This window comes from Cydia splendana, chromosome 26 (assembly GCF_910591565.1).
Source record: "Cydia splendana chromosome 26, ilCydSple1.2, whole genome shotgun sequence".
Classification (NCBI taxonomy): domain Eukaryota; kingdom Metazoa; phylum Arthropoda; class Insecta; order Lepidoptera; family Tortricidae; genus Cydia; species Cydia splendana.
This window is the reverse complement of record NC_085985.1, coordinates 6331933-6347712: the sequence shown is the minus strand read 5'-3', so window position 1 is coordinate 6347712 and position 15780 is coordinate 6331933. Positions and strand designations below refer to the sequence as shown.

Here is a 15780-nt window from a genome sequence, read left to right as displayed (position 1 = left end):
ATTCCGATGTAATACTATCTACTTCTTTTGTTACTTATGCTTTTTTTTTGACATTTAGATTTTATTCTAGAAATTCTAGACTAGTATTTTTTTATACAATCCTTTTAATGTTTGACGATCCTTTTGTGAAATTTTTAGTGTTAAATTTGATATGTATAATAATCCAATTTTATTATGGAATAATATTAACATCGTAATTAAGATTAATTACGATTCATAAGAGCTTGTTGCTAGGCCTACATGAATAAAGTAAATTTTGTTTGTTTGTTTGTTTGTTTGTTTCAACTAATTTTAAGGTGTTAAGTCATTGGTCAATCGGTTGTAAATTTTGGGACCTAGTTATATAAGTACTGCTCAGATTTTGTCAGTCTGTGTCTATTTGGGCGAATATTATATCCATGACGATAGTCACGCATTCTGAACCTGAAGGAAGGAAACCGCGTTTCCGGTGAAGGAAAACATCGTGAGGAAACCGGACTAATCCCAATAAGGCTTAGTTTCCCCTCTGGGTTGAAAGGTCAGATGGCAGTCGCTTTCGTAAAAACTAGTGCCTTCGTCAATTCTTGGGATTAGTTGTTAAGCGGACCCCAGGCTCCCATGAGCCGTGGCAAAATGCCGGGATAACGCGAGGAAGAAGGAAGGAAGTCACGCATTCTGAATTCCTTGAGATTCCTACATTGACTACATTCCTACTTTGTGCAAACTCTTACGATCCTGTCTGAAAGAAAGTTGTCTTATTATTTGGTTGACCTAGGCTTTGTTGTTGTTATTTAATATGCCGTGTGAAGATAATAAGACCGTTTCTTTTATCACATCTTTTTTGCCACTTTTGTGTTATTTCTACTCAGAATCACGAGCTTTTTCGATCCTATTGGGATAAAGAAATGTCCCAGAGTTTTTTTCCTATTGTGTTACCATTTCTCAATATGCTTTGTATGGCGGTAACAAAAAGGAAAGTTTGAAAAATGTATGGAATTTTTAGGACACTTTTTTTCTTCTATAAGGAGATATTTACTCCGAGATGTAAAGGGCTCGCGATTCTGATTAGAAATCAAGTGGCAAAAAAGGTCACAATATATAATAAACCGGACAAGTGCGAGTCGGACTCACCCACCGAGGGTTCCGTACTTTTTAGTATTTGTTGTTATAGCGGCAACAGAATTACATCATCTGTGAAAATTTCAACTGTCTAGCTATCACGGTTCGTGAGATACAGCCTGGTGACAGACGGACGGACGGACGGACAGCGGAGTCTTAGTAATAGAGCCCCGTTTTACCCTTTGGGTACGGAACCCTAAAAATGGCAAAAAATAAAAGAAACGCTCATAAATCGTTGTTATTCATCGTAATCGTCTCCACTACTCACCTGACTGTTGATTGTATTCTAGCGTCGGGCGGTGAAGCCGGCGAGGAGACGGAGGCGGCGTGGCCCGCGTCCGCCCGCGGGCGGGAACAGCTCGCTCAGGCTTGCTGCGTGTGGCTCGAGCGCCTCCGCGACTCCCCGCGCGCGAGCCAGCCGTGCCCCGCGACACCACACCGCGAGCCGAGCCCCGCCAGCAGTGTGCAGGACGCGCCTCACACACCCGCCGTCAGCGCCGACCCACAACCCTACACCTGCGACACTTGCGGACAACAATTTAGTTTTAAGTCTCGTTTATCCATACACGTATTAACAACACACAAGAAATCTTTTTCTTGCGGATGTTGTTCGGAAAAGTTTTCCAATTATGTTGATTATTGTCGGCACAGAAAAACTCACAAGGAGTTTATTTGTGACATATGTAAAAAGGTACTGTCGCGTTACCATGCATTAGTTATCCATAAACGTACACATACTGGAGAAAAACCTTATTTGTGTAAATATTGCGACAAGCGGTTTGCACATGTAGCTGCTTTAAATGCACATATGCCTCGGCACACCGGAATAAAAAAATATAATTGTGAAATATGTAACGAGAACTTTACGAACTTTTACACATTAAAGAGACATAATCAACGAAAACACACTGGAGAAAAGCCATTCAGTTGTGAAGAATGTCACAAGGGATTCAGCACTATGGATTATTTAAAAGTACATGAACGAATTCACTTGAAAGAGAAACCCTACGCCTGCGAAGTCTGTGGTAAGCGGTTTATACGAATGTGTTTTCTGAATACGCATAAAGAAATACATACAAATCGACAGAGATCTTTTTCTTGTAAAGTGTGTAATAAGAAGTACCTAAGTAAGGATCATTTACGAAAACATTCCTTAGTTCACACAAGGCCTGACGCCTTCGCCTGCGGTCTATGTCCCAAGCGGTTTCATGAGAATTATCTCTTGGAATGGCACATGCGCATTCATAATGGACAAAGACCGTATTCTTGTAAAATTTGTTCTAAAAACTTTGTTCTATTACGTCATCTGAGATACCATGAACGGAAATATCACGAAAAGAAAGTCTATATCTGTGATTATTGTAATAAGCAGATTTTTAGCAAGACAAATCTAATCTCGCATATAAAATTACACATGGGGCAAAGAGATTATGCTTGTGAAACATGTCCTAAAAAGTTCGCAAGCCCACACTATTTACAGAATCACAAAAAGATTCACTCATCGGTCATGTCATACACTTGTGACATATGCCATCAGCAGTATCGACATAAGCAGAATTTGATCTGGCACATCAGGTTACATACGGGTGAGAGACCCTATTCTTGCGATTTTTGTAGCAAAAAGTTCGTGTCTGCCTCGCTTAGGAATATTCACGAAAAAACTCACATGGGCCTTTATGTAAAGCGCCGCCGCGCCGGCGGTCGCGCGGACGATCATTTGTGACACTTTTCTAACGGTCCTCAGACTTGATTAATTGATTATGATTATGATATTAGATAGGTAGATAAAATTTGATCCCATAATATGATCATGGCTGATGACAACCAAGAACTTGACAGAAGGACGCAAGAGCACATTTTGACGGACAACAGCTGATGGTCATATTTTCGGCTTCTTGTAAACGGTCGACAGAAATCTCGACAACCAACTTCACTGCTCGATACTGACAACATACAAACCTTGAACATATTCGATGGGGCTGGTTGTTATAAAATGTTATATAACATTATGTGACAGGGACAACATAATAAAACATTATCAATGATAGAATGTAGTCCCTATAAATGTTATACTATAAAACGATGTCTTATAACATTTTATAACAGTCAATGTGAGAGTATGTCCCATAAGTTGTTTCTTGTTCGATTACGTTCGAAGATTCTGACACGTTTCCATAGCGTATGCGCCATGTACATTAATTGTATACATCATATAAAATCTTGTTTCTTTTTTACAATAAACTATTTTACTACTACTACTACTGCTAAAACAAAGTCCCCCGCCGCGTATGTTTGTTTTTGTGTTTGTATGTTAGCGATAAACTCAAAAACTGTTCAACGGATTTTCATGCGGTTTTCACCTATCTAGAGTGATTCTTGAGGAAGGTTTAGATGTATAATTTGTTAACCCGTGCGAAGCCGGGGCGGGTCGCTATATAGTATTATAATATACCTAATGATACAATTTATATGCTCCATACCTACTTGCATTAAAAGTAGCCTTGTCATTAAAACTTAGCGTGGTCCGATATTACGTACTTACCTATTTTATAGTTGACATGTTGACGAACCGTTTTTAGTATTTCTTTTTCCCTTTTATGCTCTAAAAATGGCTCATTGTTTATATTTTTATACTGGTTGAATTGAAATTGACAAGTTTCGACCGTCGGGAGATTTACTTTCCAAGTACTTATTTTTAACAAGCTTTTATTAGGTCGACCTGTATGTAACTATGTAATGGAATCTAAGGTAACTAATTTAACCATCTTCCAAGTTGAGGATCGTAGCGTCATGAAAATTGGCAGCTGTATGTAGTTCTGATGACAATACAATAATATGGTACTGTCGAACTGATCTGATGATGGAAACTGGAGGTGGCCATAGGAACTCTCGACCTGTATGTAACTATGTAATGGAATCTAAGGTAACTAATTTAACCATCTTCCAAGGATCGTAACGTCATGAAAATTGGCAGCTGTATGTAGTTCTGATGACAATACAATAATATGGTACTGTCGAACTGATCTGATGATGGAGACAGGAGGTGGCCATAGGAACTCTGATGAAACAACGCAACCTAATTGTGTGAGGGGTTTTTAGAATTGTCTCGATGAGTATTATGGACATAGACATAGAAAAACTTTATTTAACATCACAAAGATCACATTAATGGTACATTTGGACATAGATCTAATGTATTTAGTATAAGCATTTAAACATAAAATCTTAAAAACTTCTAAAAACAAATTAAATTTATGTTTACATATAAACAAAACAGCGTGATGTTAAAAAGGGGCTCGACTGAGCATGATGTTGCAGTAAAATTAACTGCAACGCTGGTTTTCAGTCGGACCCTAATAAAATAATAAAGAACCTAAAGTAAAAGAGGAAAATAAAATATGTGACGGAACGGAGCGCGGAGTGCAAGTTATAAAAATATATGTGTACCTACTGTGTATTTTATGTGTGTTCTTTAGTTTGTGTACAGTATTAAAATTATATATTACAAAAAGTAACGTTTTGTGTATATAGATTAGGATATTATAGTGAGTGTGAAGTGCATACGTATTTGTTAAGAATATACTCTAATGTATTGTTGGCTGGGCTATTATCAGAGATAAGAAGGTAGGTAAGAGGGTATTGCTCTACCGCCAAGAGGCAGTTCTTTTTGAATCTGAAGAAGGTGTCGCTTAAGTCGGGTTTTGAAACTATGAAGACCATTTAATATCTGTAGTGGTGGAGGTATATTATTCCAGCACTTAGTTGCTGTGTATTTAAAACTACCTCGAAAAGCGGTGGTGCAGTGATGTGAAACTACTAATTTGCTGCTGACCGATCTAAGGCCATATTTCATTGAAGTGTTTGAGCGCCAGGTGAACTTTTCAAAGAGGTACTCCGGTTTTGCAAACTTTACTACGCCGAACAATAAGGAAGAAAGATGGAGTTCTCTTCTGTAAGCCATTTTGAGAATGCCTGATGAATTTAAATAAGGAGTCACATGCGCTCGCCGGGGAAATCTAAAACAATAACGCGTACATGCATTTTGGACTCTTTGTATGATGCGGTCTGTCCGTGCTAATAAGCGTGGACCATATACCACATCCGCGTAATCAAATCTATTAGTTGTCTGTCGTAAGAAAAGTACAGTCAGCGATAAAAGCTTGTACCAAAAATGAATTTTTTGCCAAAAACTTATTTAATGTTTACGATTAGCAATGAAAGTGCGGTCTAAAATTAAATTGTCGCGTAAGTTTTATTCTGATATATATTATGTATTATGAAACCCTTGTTTTGCATAAATAAAGATCATTTTACTTTGAATTGTTCTAAATGTTTAATTGAAGTTGCCTTATGAAATAGTAGGTACAAGTTAATACTTAAGTAGTTCTGTTTAAAAAAATATGTACACACTAATTTTACCCTCATCGTATTCTAAATGAAAAGCAGTGTGTTTAACTCTGTTGAAGGCACCTATTCCTGACTCTAAGTATAAAACGTCCTTTAGCTACGCACGCTGCATCGCAAGGACGTATCATTGCATATCTTTACAAAATCTGCTCTGCGCTGCGCGCTGTGGTGCGTTGCGTGAAATGCGTCGCCTGTGTCTCAGCATACGCTTAGCCCAAATATTTCCAAAAAATTACGTCAGAAATGGGTGCCTAGATATCAACCCTTGGTTAACAATGTACTATTGTTCTACTACTACAGTATGCTTCCCATTATGGAGCTTTAAATGAAGGGCTCGATGCTACTCGCTAAATCGAGCTACTTTTACTATAGAGCATTTAGATTAGAAGGATATTGTCAAAGTAAATTATGTAGTCAGTACATTTTCTGCCATCTTTTGACACAAATGATTAACACTTTTAGAACGCCATTTGACTTTGATCCTTATTTTTTCAGTGATATGTGTTAAATTTGTAAAATGTCGCTAGATAATATCCCTCTAGTCTAAATTCTCTTTGCTATGGGACCAACTCCAAATCGCGAATTCTTTTTAAGCTTTTCCATAGAAAACATCGACGACTGATCAGCTAAAAGCCTGCGGGGTTGGTCCCATAATAAAAGTAGCTCAGTGTAGCCAAAGAGAAGAGTGTATAGAGGGTTATTTGTGAAAGTAAGTTTTGTAGTCACAGTCACAGTAAATTTACTGCTAACTTTCGACACAGGATAAATAAATATTATTCTTATTCTAGGATTAAAACTAAAAATGAAAATGAATAATAAAAATATCAAAAAATGTATATGGATAAATGTTTTATTTTTTATTATTTTTAGCAAGACATATGACTTTGACCCATGTTCTTTCATTGATATGTGTTAAAATTTTTAAATATCAATCGGTGACGCCATCTACACGAGTACAGAGCAAAGGTGTGGCGCCATCTATTCGACCATACATTTTCTTGATTTCCGAGGCACGTTTTTTAATTAGACTTTACTTACACGGAGTTACATTACTATAATATCTTTGGTGTAGCGAATAGAAAATCGAGGCCTGCATTTAACCCCTGGAACGCCGAACCGACAAACGTACTTGTACCCGTCAGATGCCTAGTGCCGGATCCGTCCCATCCCCCTCAAATGCCGGATAGGCTCGCGTACGTGCACCCGTCAACTGCCGCGATAAATGCAAGTGCTATAGTGCAAATGATATAAAACTCTATTTGTAAGTGTTTAGATCTCAAAATTGTAAAAATATAATACAATAAATTTGGTGACTGATAAGGCACAAGGCAGTTGAGACAGTTTGTACAGATCTGGGACTAGGCAGTTGACGGGTACAAAAATTGAAGACCCTCCGGCAGTTGACAGGATTGGTACGGATATGGCACTAGGCGTCCCAAGGGTTAAAGCCCCACGCCGTAGGCAGCCGTAGGTATAGAAATATGAAGTTTTGTCACAGAATGTTTGAGAACCTACCTCATGTCAACCAAAGATAATATAATCACTACATTCACTACCAAGAAAATAAACTATTGTTTACAAATAAAATGTTTGTTTCATTGACCTATATCTCTTTCTCGCTCTCACTTATGGGTGCGTCTGTCTGTGTGTTTGTGCGTTCGCGATAAACTCAAAAACTACTGAACGGATATTCATGCATTTTATATATAGTGATTCTTGAGGAAGGTGTAAGGCGTATCCAGACTAGTCAATTTTTCGCCAATCTGATTAAATTGCCCGATCGAATCAGGACGTGCGGTCGCAAACGCCAATTTGGCTCGCCGATAATGACCGATAAAATAAGGTGCGGACGCAAGAATACCAATTTGTGACGCCAGTATTCGTTCTGTGTGCCTACCGCGAACCACGTTTGACGTCATGGCTCCCTGTCACACTTACGTACGAATTTACAAGTCCGATAGAGAGGCGACACGTCGAACGTGGTTCGCGGTAGGCACTCTGGCGTCACCAAAAGTCATTCTGGGGCATTTTTTCAATTTAGGGGGTTCTAATATCACCATAAATCTAAAATCGGTGACTAAATTGGAGATTGATGCCAATTTCATTTCTGATCAAATCGGTCGATTTGATCATCCCGTCTGGATACCGCTTAGATAATTTGTTAACCTGTGCGAAACTGGGTTGGGTTATAAAAATCTTTAATATAACTTGGCATTCTTCCTATAAACTTGGCTACTAAAACCGGTAAAAATCAGCTCTTGTAAGCACTAGTACAAACAAAATTGACATGTGTCAAAATACCTTAACCTATATTCAGCCTTGTTTATTGATTTGTTTCCATCATAGAATTAATATTTTATGTCTGTGGTTTCCATTTTATTATATAATTTGTTAATAACATTGGAATAATTATATTATTCTCTCTGATATTTAACTCGTGGTTGTTGACATGATGGAAGCGCTACAGTCGTGTCGCTGTTGTCTGCGGCGCTCCCCGGACAGGGATATGAACATGCCATATTTACATCTGAACAAAACTGAGATATATTCGGTCATGCTAGCAGAATGCTTCGATATACATGTAATACTGATGTTTAATTACCTTTTTAAAGTCGGATCACGCTAAGTTTTCATGCCGTGCTACGTCAAGTATGGAGCTTATAGGGATATGTATGCATTCTTAGGCGCCATTCATTTATTACGTAAGACGCTTTTTGCCAGTTTTTGACCCCCTTCTCCCCCTAAAGTGAGAAAAAATGAAATTTAGTTGTACTCCCCCCTAAATCGTCTTAATTAAATGAATGGCGCCTTACTGCCAAGTTTTGCTCAAAGTTAGCATATTCAGAGCTAGTTTAACTGAATCATCGGATTATAGAGATCATAAATATATGTTGAATGTGAATCATTACTGTGAATCATGAGGTTTTTTCATTTTATTATGTAAATGAGTCAGCAACTTTTTACGCATGAGTTAAGGTTATGCGTCTTTCCTGTAGACCTAAAAAAATAGACTTTAAAGCCCAATTTTCTTGCATAATATTCAAACCTACTTATTATTATTATTTATAACTCCATTTTGGATATCATGGGCCTATAAATCCCGGTCTTTTGATAGGCTTGCGTGGGGATATAGATCCAACACATAGAGGCCCCATGGAGAGCTTTAATGTCATGTAGAACGCCTATTATTATTATTCTGTAAGCAGGCAGGCAGTTGTGACAACTGATACTGCCTGTATCCAGTAATCATTGACAGTAAATTAGTGTTGACAAGTAGATGTATAGGTGTGTTTGTATAATTTATTTTTAAATTGGTTCCCATTTTGTGCTGAATCCACATCTTCGGGGAGTTTCTTCCAAGCCCTCACTATTTGGTTGCTCAAAAAGTGTTGGTATGGGTTACTTCTTTATCTTTTTCTTTGCTATCTGTATGGAAGTAAGAGTAATAGTAAAATATACTTACCCAAATCATTAACTACCATATTGTCCCCATAAAACTTGCTTTTTTCCTTGAACATTTTTGACCTAAATGGCTTTCAAATGGGCTATGAAATAATGATTTAAATTTCATCTAACATAATTAATACTATAGGGCTGTGAGCCTTAGCAGATAGGTAAATTTTGAACACTGAAAAGTAGGATGCCCCTGTGTCTCTTTTTCTATTGATTTCTTTTATTGAGGTGTGCAAACAGTATTTGTATTTAATGGATATCCATTTACAGTTAATGGTTAGCAAGACTGACATTGGGATCTGTGAGGTGTGTGTGGGCCTCCTGCGAGATGCCAGTGACTTCAAGTGTCAAGTGCAGCGCTGCCAGGAGGAGTTGCAGCAGCTGCATGGAGACTGGATGGTTAAAGGTGAGGTTCTAAGCCCTGAATCCTTAAAACCATTTTCTTGGCAATGTATCTTATAAGATTGATAATTTTACACCCTCTTTTTCTATTTTTAGGTTTCCGTACCCAAAGGGTAAAAACGGGACCTTATTACTAAGACTTCGCTGTCCGTCTGTCTGTCTATCTGTCTGTCTGTCTGTCTGTTTGTCTGTCTGTCCGTCTGTCTGTCTGTCACCAGGCTGTATCTCATGAACCGTGATAGCTAGGCAGTTGAAATTTTCACAGATGATGTATTTCTGTTGCTGCTATAACAACAAATACTAAAAGCAGAATAAAATAAATATTGAAGTGGGGCTCCCGCTTTTTTGGGTAATGGTACGGAACCCTTCGTGTGCGAGTCCGACTCGCACTTGGCCGGTTTTTTTCTTCTTTTGGCTCTTATCAGGCGCAATGAATGTACGATTTTATTAATTTGCCAAGAAAAGCATTTCATTTATTTTATTCAATAACAATATACATTTTGTTGAATGTCATTCTAATTGATGCGGTGGTAGAAAGCGGCGGTTGGCATCATTTTAATATATTAACACTAACATAATTCTCAACTGATTTTACTTTCGTTGATTTTGTTTCAGATGAATCTAAGATTAAACAAGAAATATCAGATGATGACGTAACAGATGGTTTCGGACGTAAGTAGTTTTGTTTGTCTACTCTTATTTATTAATTACACCTAGTAAAGGTGTAAATGGCGGAATTAAAGGCATTCTGTGTCTCATTAATACCGAGACATGTACCGAGGTATGTTGCCTTAGTCCAAATCAAAATTGTGTTTCCCTCCGGTCAGTTATCTCTGCTGCTGACTGTGCAGTCGGAATCAAATAGATAGTGAGTAGTGTTTCCCCACATATGTCGATGGGGAACCGGCAAAATCCGATAGGAAAAAGCTTTATGTCTGAGCAATAAGAGCGAAAAACGCGTCGTTCGGCACGCATCGGCCGGCGCCTGCCGACGCGTCGACGGATTTTTCACTCTTATTGGGCGGACATAAAGCTTTTCCGTAACGGCTTTTGCCGAATGCGTGTCGATATATCTGGGGAGACCTTCAGTCATTAGATTCATTGCTTCATTTAACAAAACAAGATGCGATCCTCTAATTTGACTTCTTTTCGATCACAGTTTTTTTCGTTAATAGAAAATAGAAATAGAAAATATTTATTTGGCATAAAAACATACATTAGGTACAGCAAATTAAATAAGTACAAAAAAAAACGTACACCAAATAGGATGCCGCTCAGCATAAGCAGTGTCTGTAAGACACGGCGCTGGTTTTCAGGGCACCCAAAAACTGTTACTTCGACGTATTCAATCCGGTTTTAACAAAGGTCCATGTCCATGACAATATTAGAATATATACCGAGTGTGGCCTGTAATATGAGCAAAAAATTAAACTGTACTCCTCATATTGATCAACATTTGTTCAGCGACTTTTAAAAATAACTTGTGGTTTGATTTTTAATACACTTTAAAGTTTATTCTAATATGCAATGTATTGTGAATTTTGTTATGTTTAAGGCGTGACAATCAAAGTCAATCACAATGATATGGTGTGGCGATGGCGTCCATTGAAGATAATATTTATTTCGTATGAAAAATAGGGAGTTAAAATACTTCATATTTTTTAAAAGTTGTTGAACAAATGTGTGCCCGTTTGAGGAGTACAATCTATGTTTTAATTATTTGCTCGTGTTACAGGCCACACCCGGTATAGAATATTATAATATAATACATAATATTAGAATATGTAGGCGGCGGATGGATGTAAACACTGTAACATAATGTGGCCCATCAGCCGCTTCTTATTAATAACAGAGTTCCGTTAAACATTATATCGTCTTAGGGTCGGTTGCACCAAACTGTTCGTATCGTTAAAGAGGTCGCAAAATTTTTATGTATGGAAAGTTTCATAGTAAAGCGCCGGGGCGCGCCGGCTGACGTTGATCAGTCTGTCAAATGTGGTTGGTGCAACTGGCCCTTAGTGATAACTTCCACTTTAATTGTGTTTTTATTAGCATAAATTACTTGGCAACATTGTTATATGTAGAATTAACTAAGTTAATCAAAGACGAGGAACTAAATCAAACCTACAGTTTATTGTGTTAGATTTTTGCATATTTTGCGGTATAACGTGCTAAGACATGTTGTCAATTGTTTTATACCTTAACTGTGGCAGTTAGTGTAACTCTTAATTCATACTTTACATGGGATCGTTCGATACCCATACCGCAGTAAACGTGTTAATATGAATACTTGCTTGGTGAATGTTTTTTGTCACTTATATTTAGTTAGTCTAATTTTCAAGAACTATCATTCATTATTTTGTTACAGCCGAAGACTCCGGTGTAGAATCAAACGTTTCGAAGCCAATAGTAAAATTGATAGAACCCCAAATAATAAAAGTAGAGTGCACACTAAAATTAGAGCCCGCGCCGCACGCGAGCCGGCAGTGTCCCGCGACATCACGCCGCGAGCCGACCCGAGCCAAGAGTGTGGTGGACGCGACTGTCCGCGACGACCAACTCTACGAGTGCGGTACATGCTGGAAACAGTTCACAAAGAAGAAATATTTAATCGGTCACATGAAGATTCACAACGAAACAAAGACTTTCATATGTGAAGTCTGCACAAAACAGTTTAAACATAAACATCACTTGATCGAACACACGCGTATTCACACTGGAGATCAGCCTTACAGCTGCGAAGTCTGTGAGAAGCGGTTTTCACAAAGATCGTCTTTAATTGTACATAAGAGAATCCACACTGGTGAAAAACCTTACAACTGTGAGATATGCAACAAAAGTTTCACACAAAGTTCAGCTTTACATATTCATAAACGTATCCACGGGGAGAAAACTTTCTTCTGTGAGATGTGCGGCAAGGGATTTTCTCTAAAGTGCAACTTTTCTGCGCATGTACGTACACACACTGGTGAGAAACCATATGATTGTAAAGTATGTAATAAACGGTTTAACGAGCAATCTAGCCTTAAAAGACACACAAGAATTCACACAGGAGAGACGCCGTACGCTTGCAGAACATGTGACAAGAAATTCAAAGATTTTTCCAGTTATAGTAAACACGAACTAATTCATACCGGGAAAAAGCCTTTCACATGTGATATATGTAATAAATCGTTCGGTCGCAAAACTCACCTAAATAGGCATAAGCAACTTCATACAGGGGAGAAACGGTTCTGTTGCGATATCTGTGGAAAGCAATTTACAGAAAAATATATACTAGACAATCATAAAATGGTCCACTCGAAAAATCAGTCTTCTAACGACGAGTGACAAAAGCTTGGGCATTATGATTCCTTTTTAATTTATTTGTTATTGAATTACAGTTAATATATAACTTCTAATCTTGTTTTATTATTTTGAGTGTCTCAAAAATAATTGATAACATTGAATTAGTATACATTAAAGTGATGTAAAGTTGTGGAAAAAATGCGGCTGAGTTTAACACTAGAATTAGATGGATGGATGGATATGTATGTATGTGTATGTATGTATGTGTATGTATGTATGTATAGGCCACCGTATGTTTTGTTAGAATTGAATTGTCAAACGTCAAATTTTCACAACCAGAACTATCGCATACTACTGTACGAGGCCATACAACATCATTTACTTCAGCTGTCAAAACCGAGGCACGAGCTCCAACCCTTCCATAATGGTCAGTACACCCAACGAAAGACTGAAACTCAAATCACTCTCCAGACATTTCTATAACATAAAGAAAATATGTTTAAAATACAACGAGTTCTTAAGGACGATAGTCTATGATAAATGTAAGTATTCATTGAGATCGAAAAAGAATTCGTGCTTTTTTGTCGGTTAAGACTGAGTTTGGAGACGCTTCCATTAACTACATGTGGTACTTGCTGATGATGATGACGTTCTACAGGTCGTCTACTCTGTAAAAAACTGATTCACTCCGAATCCAACCTAATAAAAACATGATCTACCCAGAAGCTGACCAAATAAGAAACTGGAAAAGTCAGCATTGAACCTATTCCAAATTTGGTAACCTCCGCCCAAACCCTTGATAATTTGATCTCATTTCTTTTTCTAGGCAGTCCGTTTAACTGTCACAATTTTCGAAATCGGCACTCTGAAGAACACACTAAGTAACTTAGTAATTTCATATAATTACCTACATACAACTACAAAGTTACTTGCGTTTTGTAAAATTAGAAAACGGTATTGAAATTGCGATATGTTACATTTTTCTAGTGTTTTATAGGCTAAACACTTACGGCGTATTCATAAACGCCCTACAAGCCTTAATTACCTATTAATCGTTTGTCTTCTTCATTATCTTGATTTATAAGTATGTATTTGTAAGAAAGGAATAAAATAATCGGCGAAATGAGAGTCGGATGTGCTTTAATTATTAAGTAAAATGCAAATCAGTTCAATTAAGTAAAATTATAGTAGTTAATGAGAAAAGGAAATCGTGGAGAAACAGACCTTGAATACAAGTAATACTAGCGATATTATTCCGACATTCAGATAAATGTGTAGCTATAATCCGGAAAGGGCAATTTGCCGGTAAGTGTAATAATGGGTGGATTAACTCATCCGCTAAGGATTTAATCAATACCAATTAATCTTGACGTTTGTTTATAAGAAAATAATTGATTCCGCCAATTTCAACATATTAAATATAACATTGTGTTTGATTTGAAAGTGGTGGGTAAGGGCATGCAGCACGCGATATAGAAGTTCAGTATGAATCTGAAACATCGGTCAATATACTAGTTTGTTTAAGCGGCGTAGCATGCAAAATGGATAGAGTGAATTTCACCATCAATGGGAAACAATTTAGTGGTGAGTATCGGGTTTATATGTATCTATTATATTTCTAACTTCAACCATATCCTCTAGCCGCCCAGAGACCTATAATAAGTTCTCCTGTTCCATTCTAATTTGAACTTTGTGTTGACAAAATAAAATTTCATTTTGCTTGGCAAGGTTTGACGTATGGGCGGCTAGAGGATATGATACCTACCTATAGCAGCGGTGGTTAAGTGTTAACGTTTTTTACTGCCGCATGGCTCTCCTTTATAGTCATGTGATTATAATAATTTGTTTGGACCCGTCAGCGGGCGCGGAGGTGTCAGTGGACACGACGCTGACCGAATACATTCGGCGTTGCGCGGACCTGCGCGGCACCAAGTACATGTGCCTGGAGGGCGGCTGCGGCGCGTGCATCGTCAACGTGCGCGGGCGCACCGCCAGCGGCGAGCGACTCACCTTCTCTGTCAACACGGTAACTTTGTAGCCTAAATATAATTTTTTTGTCTTACCAAGTACAAACTTACGCAGCACCTCAGTGGCGTAGCTAGGCGTGGCGTGGGCGAAGTGGGCCGTCGCCCACGGCCTCGCGACCCAAAGGGGCCGTCGCGCGAGGCCCCTTCGGGACAGTGAAAGAAAAGGGCCTAGCAGATGCGACTTCGCCCACGGCTAGATTAGTTCACGCTAACCCACTGCAGCACCTAAGACCTACGTGATATACTTTCCAGTGTCTTGTTGCTGTACTGTCCTGCGACGGCTGGGATATTACTACCATAGAGGGAATCGGAAACAGACAGAACGGGTACAACATAATACAAACTCGACTTAATAACTACTTTGGCTCGCAATGTGGATACTGTAGCCCTGGATTCGTTATGAGCATGTACAGGTATGTAGAAGTAAATAAATCAATAGGTTGTTTATGTACATTTCTTATTTATAAAGGGGCTGTTTAAAAAAAAAATTAAGTATGTAATCTAAACTACCTTTCTTACCATTGTAAAAATCGCAGATTATGATTAAAGATTGATTTGACAATCTACAATTTTACTTTTTAGTCTAATCCAAGGCAGTGAGCATCATTTAACTGAAGCACAAATAGAGAAGTCGTTTGGCAGCAATCTCTGCAGATGCACCGGCTACCGGCCCATCCTGGAGGCTTTCAAGTCGTTCGCGGTGGACCCTGACCCGAAAATACTCCGAAAAATAAAGGACATCGAAGATATTGACAACTTAATTTGTCCAAAATCGGGAGTCAAATGCGGTGGAACTTGTGGCAACAACGATCAAGACTGGTGTCTGATCAATGCACATGTTATGGACAAAGAGGTGCCCGTGCCTAAGAAGATATCATTGTCCGATGGCAGGTTGTGGTTCAGAGTAAATAATATCAAAGCCATATTTGAATCTCTGGATCAAGTGAACGGCTATAGCAACTACATGTTGGTTGCTGGTAATACGTCTAAAGGTAAGATTGTCTTTGTCAACATGAACAATTAAAGCCAGTTAAGTACTCGAGCTATCCCAACTCTTTTTCGCAGGGTGAAGATGGATAGGTACCTTATTACACTTAGTACATTA

At 38.2% G+C, this 15780-nt stretch overlaps 3 protein-coding genes across 3 annotated transcripts; all 3 read left to right on the top strand.

Annotated features, from left to right (window-relative positions):
* Positions 1-1300: 1300 nt before the first annotated feature.
* Positions 1301-3201, top strand: LOC134803564 (zinc finger protein 883-like). Its single transcript, XM_063776362.1, has one exon. The coding sequence runs from the start codon at positions 1301-1303 to the stop codon at positions 2819-2821; it is 1521 nt and encodes a 506-aa protein (XP_063632432.1). The 3' UTR covers positions 2822-3201.
* A 4689-nt stretch (positions 3202-7890) lies between these two features.
* Positions 7891-12761, top strand: LOC134803100 (zinc finger protein OZF-like). Its single transcript, XM_063775810.1, has 4 exons — positions 7891-8086; positions 9229-9364; positions 9976-10032; positions 11729-12761. The coding sequence occupies exons 1-4, from the start codon at positions 7955-7957 to the stop codon at positions 12688-12690; spliced, it is 1287 nt and encodes a 428-aa protein (XP_063631880.1). The 5' UTR covers positions 7891-7954; the 3' UTR covers positions 12691-12761.
* A 1428-nt stretch (positions 12762-14189) lies between these two features.
* On the top strand, positions 14190-15699 carry LOC134803563 (uncharacterized). Its single transcript, XM_063776361.1, has 4 exons — positions 14190-14232; positions 14508-14674; positions 14928-15088; positions 15258-15699. The coding sequence occupies exons 1-4, from the start codon at positions 14190-14192 to the stop codon at positions 15697-15699; spliced, it is 813 nt and encodes a 270-aa protein (XP_063632431.1).
* The last annotated feature ends 81 nt before the right edge of the window (positions 15700-15780 follow it).

Bases quoted from the DNA above. Each gene is read 5' to 3' on its own strand.
- LOC134803564 (XM_063776362.1), top strand. From the start codon at position 1,301: ATGGCAAAAAATAAAAGAAACGCTCATAAATCGTTGTTATTCATCGTA.
- LOC134803100 (XM_063775810.1), top strand. From the start codon at position 7,955: ATGATGGAAGCGCTACAGTCGTGTCGCTGTTGTCTGCGGCGCTCCCCG. The intron at 8,087-9,228 runs GTAATACTGATG...ATCCATTTACAG, and splicing joins CAGAATGCTTCGATATACAT to TTAATGGTTAGCAAGACTGA. The intron at 9,365-9,975 runs GTGAGGTTCTAA...ATTTTGTTTCAG, and splicing joins TGGAGACTGGATGGTTAAAG to ATGAATCTAAGATTAAACAA.
- LOC134803563 (XM_063776361.1), top strand. From the start codon at position 14,190: ATGGATAGAGTGAATTTCACCATCAATGGGAAACAATTTAGTG. The intron at 14,233-14,507 runs GTGAGTATCGGG...TGGACCCGTCAG, and splicing joins CAATGGGAAACAATTTAGTG to CGGGCGCGGAGGTGTCAGTG. The intron at 14,675-14,927 runs GTAACTTTGTAG...TATACTTTCCAG, and splicing joins TCACCTTCTCTGTCAACACG to TGTCTTGTTGCTGTACTGTC.